The sequence below is a fragment of the Ruditapes philippinarum genome, unplaced genomic scaffold (assembly GCF_026571515.1).
Source record: "Ruditapes philippinarum isolate M1 unplaced genomic scaffold, ASM2657151v2 ctg150_1_1_1_1, whole genome shotgun sequence".
Taxonomy (NCBI): domain Eukaryota; kingdom Metazoa; phylum Mollusca; class Bivalvia; order Venerida; family Veneridae; genus Ruditapes; species Ruditapes philippinarum.
Genome location: NW_026867137.1, coordinates 5,362 through 13,850, shown reverse-complemented (window position 1 = coordinate 13,850; position 8,489 = coordinate 5,362). Strand labels below are relative to the sequence as shown.

General features: G+C 34.0%; 1 protein-coding gene across 1 annotated transcript; it reads left to right on the top strand.

Moving 5' to 3' along the window:
• Positions 1-3,636: 3,636 nt before the first annotated feature.
• On the top strand, positions 3,637-7,194 carry LOC132734964 (uncharacterized; the record flags this gene model as incomplete). The annotated part of the gene is made up of 6 exons (XM_060721866.1): positions 3,637-3,934; positions 4,340-4,548; positions 4,798-4,971; positions 5,108-5,383; positions 6,746-6,977; positions 7,119-7,194. Coding segments are annotated over exons 1-6 (1,256 nt in total), but the record flags the coding sequence as incomplete, so codon positions are not given.
• Between the last annotated feature and the right edge of the window lie 1,295 nt (positions 7,195-8,489).

Below are 8,489 nucleotides of genomic sequence, written 5' to 3'. Positions count from 1 at the left end.
TGAGACGGTGTGTATAACGCAAAAATTTGGTTGCTACACCCAAGGTCAAGGTCACACTTAAGAGTCAAATGTTAAAGTCTTCATTTCATAATAAAAAATTTACATTTTATGTCCGCTCAATAACTTTTAACCTCTAAATTAAAAAAAAAAAAATGCTTGGCACAGGTGATCACCATTATCAGACAATGTGCAGAGCACAATAATTAGTTTTCCACCCCTAAGGTCAAGGTCACACTTAAAGATCAAGTGTTGAAAGGTTTACATTTCATGTCCACTTAAAATATTTTTTCTGTGATCTATAATATATATATATATACATTTTGTGATAAAAATATTTTTTAATCCCCTTCCACAAAGCAGAAAGGGAATTATAGGAATGGCCTCAATCTTCAGTCTGTCTGACTGTTCGTAACACTTTCGTGTCCACTCCATAACTTTTAAACGGCTGAAATTTTTATGCCCCCGCCATGTAATGGCCGGGGCATATAGTGTTACCCTGTTCCGTCCTTCCGTCATTCCGTCCTTCCGTCATTCTGTCATACCGTCATCATCAGTTTCCGTTCATTATCTTAGTAACGGTTGCACACATTCAACTCAAATTTGACATATGGATATGTCATGAAAAAATACAGGTCAAGTTCGAATTTGGTCATGGTTCGATGATTTTTGGCAGAGTTATGCCCCTTTTACTTAAAAAAAAATGAAATTTTCAGTTTCTGTTCATTATCTCCCCAAAGGTACAACACATTCAACTCAAATTTGACATATGGATATGTCGTGAGAAAATACAGGTCAAGTTCAAATTTGGTCATGGTTTGATGATTTTTGGCAGAGTTATGCCCCTTTCACTTTGAAAATAATATGAAATTTTCAGTTTCCGTTCATTATCTCCCCAACGATACAACACATTCAACTCAAACTTGACATATGGATACATCAAAGGAATGCCCAGGTCAAGTTCGAATTTGGTCGTGGTTCAATATTTTTTGGCAGAGTTATGCCCCTTTCACTTTGAAAATTATATGAAATTTTCAGTTTCTGTTTATTATCTCCCCAACAGTACAACACATTCAACTCAAATTAGACATATGGATATGTTTTTGGAATGCCCAGGCCAAGTTTGAATTTGGTCATGGTTCAATGATTTTTGGCATAGTAATGCCCCTTTCACTTTGAAAATAATATTTAATTTACAGTTTCTGTTCATTATCTACCCAACAGTGTTACATATTCAACTCAAATTTGACATATGGATATGGCAAAGGAATGGGCAGGTCAAGTTGGAATTTGGTCATGGTGCGATGATTTTTTGGCAGAGTTATGTCCCTTTCACTTTGAAAATAATATAGATACATCTTAGGAATAAGCAGTTTAAGTTTGAATTTGGTCGTGGTTCAATGATTTTGGACAAACTTATCTTTCTTGAATGTTGGAAAAATTTTGAACTTTCAGTTTCAGCATTCATACTTTTGTGGAAATGTATGTAGCCATTATTTTGGCTACAAATATGAAATATGCTATTTTCAAAAGGTTAAGACTGAATAATTTCAGTGCCTTCAACATTGTATGAAAATGGTTTGTGTTAACATTGAAAAGTTTTAAGGGCTTTGAACTGCAAATGAAAAAAATAATTTGTGCAAACAAATTTGGAACTAAATATTATAACATCTGAAATTTTGGCTGCATGCGGGGGCATCCGTGGCATGATGACACATTTCTAGTCTTTTAATATTTTATCAACTTATACACTGCATATCCGGTAACACAGAAATGTGAAAATAATGCAGAAGATGTACAATTAACCTTGAATCTGTGCAAATATAGCCTAAACAAGTCACACTATGGTATGTAAACAGACCAAAATATTTTATAGTAAATCTTTATAGTAAATCAAATTAATAGCTGTGAAAAAGGGCATATAGTGGCCATGATATTATACTTGAACCAACATAACAACTTTTCCCAGGAATATAACTTTAAGAGCATAAATGAAAGTGAAAACCTGACAACCAATTTAAAGGCAACTTTTGTGTTTTGTCAATGTTTATAATTATCATGTATAATATGAGTGAGACTAAAAAAAGGATTGGAGCACCACACTAAATACCGTATTCCGGTATATACCGGACAAGGCGCTTGAATGATAAAATGCTAAAATCTTGCCTTTTTACCCAACGGAATGAATTTATCTTTATCTTTTCACACCGATTTATGTATGACTGAAAAATGTAAAAATCGACGAAAAAATAAACGATATTTGTCTATTTGTGATCATAATTTCTGCAAGCGTCTAGAGGTACTGCTCCAATCCTGTATTGAGTTAAATCCGTATAATATTGATTAACATATTTAAAACTTTATTGTATTAAAATTGGTGATATTATACTAAAAGGAAGCAGGTAGGAACTTTTTATTAAGAACCCAACTTTGCTTTGGTGCATCATTTTCTAAATTGACGTTACTTATAAAATTGTCTCAGTTACATTTTTAGCTCTTTTTCGAATAATTTTGTCATGTCTGTATGAATTTGGTTTACACTTTGACAAAACAAGACTTGTGACCAAACAAAAATAATAAATAATTTAGATGTGACCTTGACCTGTAATTGACCTTGACCATCAAGGTCAAATTAATGAGCCTCTCTTATTTTGTAACTGGCTATAACATTGTTTATTTATCAATCTATGGCATGTTAAAAGTTGCATTATTCAATATATTTAATTTTTGGTCTATAACCACTATCTATATTGTATAACTCTAATTTTATATGTTATACATGTACTGTATCCTACTAAAAAATTTTGTTCGTCAAAAATATTTTTGTGCGATAATTTTCTATATATACGTGTATGTTCTATTTTTGAAAATATATATTGTATAATTAAAAATATTTATTGGATACAGTACTGAAAAATATTTATTTGATAATTTGAATCATGGGATAGAACATTTAGCATAATAAGCCCCGCCTATAAAGTAAAGCACAAATTTCTGATAAAGCGTTATTATCCTGATAGACTATAGTGTACTGGCATGCGAGCAGTTCCCGTACAGAAGCAGTACCCGTATTTTTCGTATAAACGCTTGATTTTTACTTACATTCTTTGATCATTGGTATCAGATCACACAGACGCTTGTACTGGACAACATCAAAGTGTAAGTTCCGCAGTAGGTAAACAAAATTTACATTTTAAATCGTATACACCTGTGTGTTGTCAAAATTTGACCTTGTAAACTTGGGGACATCCGATTTTTGTGCGCATGCGCAGAAAAAGCGCCTCATGAGGCCCGTAATATGGTTCTCCAATAATACCTGCCGGGAATACACAAGCAGACGACTCAATAAAATCTTGTTTAATATTTTAAAAAAATGTCATTTGTAATCGAAGTATAAATAAAGTTATTACTTTTAAATGTAAATTATTGCAGTAGGAAAATGAAAAATGCAGAAAACTTTAAAATATAGATAAGGGGGAGATTATCGTCAATTTTTTAATCCAAGGGACTTAACTGTGGTAGACAAGTGCCCTTTTCTCTTCCCTCAATTACCACCCTTGCATTGTAAGGTACCGCTTGAATTGCAAACTGCTATTTAGTTTATTATTTTAGTGCCCAATATATTCCATTTTAAATTTTAGCTATAAAATGCAATCTAGAAAATACACAAAAGAAGCATTTCAAAATGCACTGTCAGCTGTGTGGCAGAATAGGCTGAAAGTCAGACAGGCTGCCCATGAGTACAGTGTACCAGTGACAACTTTGTATGATCATGTGAGGGGTGTTTATAAGTCTAACCAGCGAGGGCCAGCTAAACAACTAACACAAGAGGAAGAGACAAGTATTGTCAACTATCTGCTTTACATGGCACGGCACGGATTACCAATGACACGTGCTATGATACGGTGTTATGTGGTAGAAATTGTTAAGAGATCAGGTTAATAGCTTAATTTTACAGCTCGTTTAAATTCACCTTTTCTTTCGCCAACAATAATTTTAAATATATAAGAAATCAAAACTTACAACAAATAGTACATGTATAATGTTGCAATTTTTTTCATTAAATCTACCATATCATGAAATAATCAATGCATTACCGCTAGACCTGTAAGATATAGATATCTCGCTCATTCATGCACACGATCTAGGGTCTATAACCAAGGATCTGAGAGCACAAAATGTGAGTGTCTCCCAATGACATGATCCATAAATTATTTCCTTTATATTATAATACTATTATTTCCCGAGGTATGCGTCATGTATTTCTTTCATGGCCATTTCCGTAAAATAAGGAATTCTAGTATTGTAGATATACTTATATTACTTATATTCTTATAATCAGGTCGCAGCAGCCTGTATAATTTGGAGAAGGGTCCGTCGGACGAGTGGTTCCGGAAATTTTATAAAAGGCATCCGGAACTGTCGGAACGAAAGGCTGAAAACCAGGACAGAAGTAGGACCAGAATGTCCAACCCGAAAGTGGCGACCGAGTACTTTACTCTCCTGCAAAAAGTCCTTGGTGAAAATGGTTTAACAGACAAACCTTCGCAGGTACTCATATAAAATATATGCCAATATAAGTACAGTGTTTCTTTTGAAGTAAAATATCAATTTTATACAATATTTCTTATCGGTTACAGCATCTAAGTACGTTAAATTTTCATTGCAATGGCTTCTTTAAATCAGAAAAATATCTTTCTTCTTTTAATTTCAATCTATAATTATAATCAATAGAGGGATTACAACATTGTAGGAACAAAGTTTTAAAAAAATAATGATGGAAATTGCACACTTTTTAAGATTTATAATTGTGATGAAACGGGCTGGTCCGGGAAAGAGGCAGTGAGAACAAAGGTTGTAGGTCCAAAGACAGGACATGTCTTTTCGCAGAAGGTCACCACTACCGACCACATCACAGGACATTTGTGTGTATGTGCAGATGGAACATTCCTCCCATCAATGGTTATATTCAAGGTACATTGTATGTTTTTGCCATTCTTAAATTTAAAGCAACTTATAATCCTTAAAGTAACGACATTTTCACCAAATATGTTTTTCTTATAAAAATACGATATTTTAACGAAATAACAGTATCAATGCCGTTTTACAGGGTTCCCTTCCGCACAGAACATACAACGATGGTATACCCGACTCTTGGCTCTTTGCCTTCAGTGAGAGCGGGTATATGGACGGGGATTTGTTCTATCAATGGTTTGAAAAGATATTTTTGATACACTGCTGCAAACAAAGACCAGTATTATTAATTATGGACAATCATGACTCGCATATCACCTTGAAAGTAATAGAAAAGGCCATTGAAAATGATGTTATCTTAATGGGATTACCTGCACATACAACACATTTTTTGCAACCTCTAGATGTTAAGGTAAGTTTTGCTTTAACAAAAAAAATAAAATATATATACAGTCGAGACTGCCTTAGCGACCCCCTGATTTAAACGACTCCCTGTCTTATCCGACCTTGTTTCAGTACTCCCAACGTATTTTCCTATATAAATGGTCTGAATTAAACGACTCCCTGTCATATGTGACAAGCGACCCTAATTGTCAGGTCCCAATGCAATGTTTGGTCTGATTTAAACGACTTTCACACCTTTTAATTGTCCGTTAAATCAGATAAATAATACCTATTATAACACCCAGAGGGCCAAAATAATTAAGTCCAATTATAATCCAGTAGCAAACAAAGTCTACACACCTCTATCTCAATTACACAGTTTACATGTATAAATGCAGGTATCAAGTGACGTAGCGTCTGTTTATGGGAAGCATGACGCAATCCATGTGTGTGTTATGTACATAATGGCCTGAGTAAACTGGTTAAGACTTGTGTTACATTTTTTTTTTAATTATAGAGTGCCCATGGAAGATTTTTTAGGCAGCATATTTTTTTTATTTACCTTTCTATGACTGCATAATTAATACGGAAAAAATATTGATACTAAACCAGAAAAAGCTTTGGATATGGATATGTTGAAAGATCCTGTAACACAATTTTTCATGGTTTTATTTCATAAAAATGATGCTCAAATTAAGATTTGTCAATATTGTAAGTTCAAATAAGCATTATTTATAAAGATATCACCCAATTTAACATTTAATATAAATAAAGGCCATTAAAGGGAGGTAATTAGAACTTTATTTTCTATAAATTCTAAGTTAAATTTTCCAATTAGTAATCAATGCATGTAATTCATTGATTAAATATTATAATGTGCACAAATATTTTCAGTACACATTTTACATATTCTTTGATGTTTGAAAGTTGTTTTATTTGCATAATTATATCCATATATATTATTTTGCAAGTGTGGTAAACACTCTGTAACAATATCAATCACAAAACATAAAGGATCTTTAAGTCACAATGGTATATAGACAGCTAGATGATACTTAAATTTAATTTTCTTTGAGACTGTATTTAGAGACCCCCTGTCATATGTGACCTTTTTCTGAAGATCCCTTGGAAAGTCACACATGACAGTCTCGACTGTATATGACGTGAGAACAGGTCATCGAACAGGTCACCGTATTCAGCATACAGTAACATGTGATTTATTTAAGTAGTATATAATTAATAACAGTATTAAATAGATTAGTAAAGCACAAAGATATTATTTAATAATGAATGAAAGGGATTTAATCGCAAATTTGAAAGATTACTTAAAATCAATTTTATCATTTTCATGTTTTCATGTTTGTAGGTGATATATTTTTTACTGTTTCAGATAATAGGACCACTAAAGGGTAGATTTTCTTCAATTGCGAGCAGACTGGGATTCGTGAGTCAGAGACTTACAATCGGCAAATCAAAATTTCCGGTTGTCTTGAAATACTCTGTAGACCAAACAACACCGGCGTCTATTCAGAACGCATTTCGAGAGACCGGAATACAGCCATTCAACCCAGATGCCATTGATAAAAGCCAGCTTGTTCCTTCATCGTTTGATGTAACACAAAGTTCGCACTTTTCTAAATATCTTCTTATATATTGTATCTGTTATTACCTTATAAATGAATTTGTTTGCTTATTGTAATTCAATTTTCAACAATATTCATTTTTATCATCATGATGTTAAAACATATTCTTTTTACATTCAGGTAACGAAACTGAGCAACACACGTCAAGTAATACAACTTGTGAAACATGTGGATTTTTATACCCCCGCACAACAAAGTTGTAAGGGGGGTATACTGGAATCAGGTTGTCCGTCCGTCCGGCCGTCCGTCCGGCCGAGCAAACATTTGATATTTATGAGCTTCATTCCGTAGTTAAATAAAGAACAAAAGCTCATAAAATTCAAATTAAGAGCTATTTTTCTGTCGGTTTTTTCTTGTCCGCCCAATTAACTTAAGATTCCTTTGACCTTTAGTCTTCATATTTGGCATGGAGGTTAGTCATGACTTAAGTAGATGACCCCTATTGAATTTTTGAGGTCACCAGCAACGGTCAAAGGTCAAAGGTCACAGGGGCCTTGACTTCAAAAAGCTTGTCCGCTCCAATAACTTAAGATTCCTTTGACCTACAGTCTTCATATTTGTGACATGGAGGTTAGTCATGATTAGTAGATGAACCCCTATTGATTTTGAGGTCACCAGTCAAAGGTCAACGGTCACAGGGGCCTTGACTTCAAAAAGCTTGTCAGCCCTATAACTTAAGATCCTTGACCTACAGTCTTCATATATTTGGCATGGAGGTTAGTCATGATTAGTAGATGACCCCTATTGATTTTGAGGTCACCAGGTCAAACAAGGTCAAGGTCACAAGGGCCTTGACTTCAAAAAGCTTGTCCGCCCAATAACTTAAGATTCCTTTGACTCTAGTCTTCATATTTGGCATTTAGGTTAGTCATGATAAGTAGATGACCCCTATTGACTTTGACGGTCACCAGGTCAAAGGTCAAGGTCACAGGTGTCTTGACTTTAAAAAGCTTGTCTGGCCCAATAACTTAAGATTCCTTTGACCCACAGTTCTTCATATTGTCATGAAGGTAAGTCATGATTAGTAGATGACCCCTATGACTTTGAGGTTACCAGGTCAAGGTCAAGGTTCACAGGGCAGAGATTTTTTTTGGCTTATTTTATTAGCCGTATTGGGTTTCATATTCCCAGGTCCTTACTGGAGAGGAAAATGCTACATGCAGCTTAAGGTATGTAGACGTTGTCTTGACTACAGGACTTTTCGTTATTACTTTTTACAAGCACTTTACATTATACATTTTAATATATTATGATTCCCATTGTTAAATAAAAGTAATAAAATATATGCGGTACGCAACGATTTTATAATACGCAACGTTCATATTAATACGGGCAAGTTCAATTTTCTTGTTTACTTTACGTTGTGTATTTTTAGCTCACCTTGCACAAAGTGCAGGTGAGCTTTTAGGATGGCCAACCAAAGGCGTCCGTCGGTCTGTCGTCCGTCCACATTTTAAATATTCTAAAGGACATCTTCTATGATACTGCAAG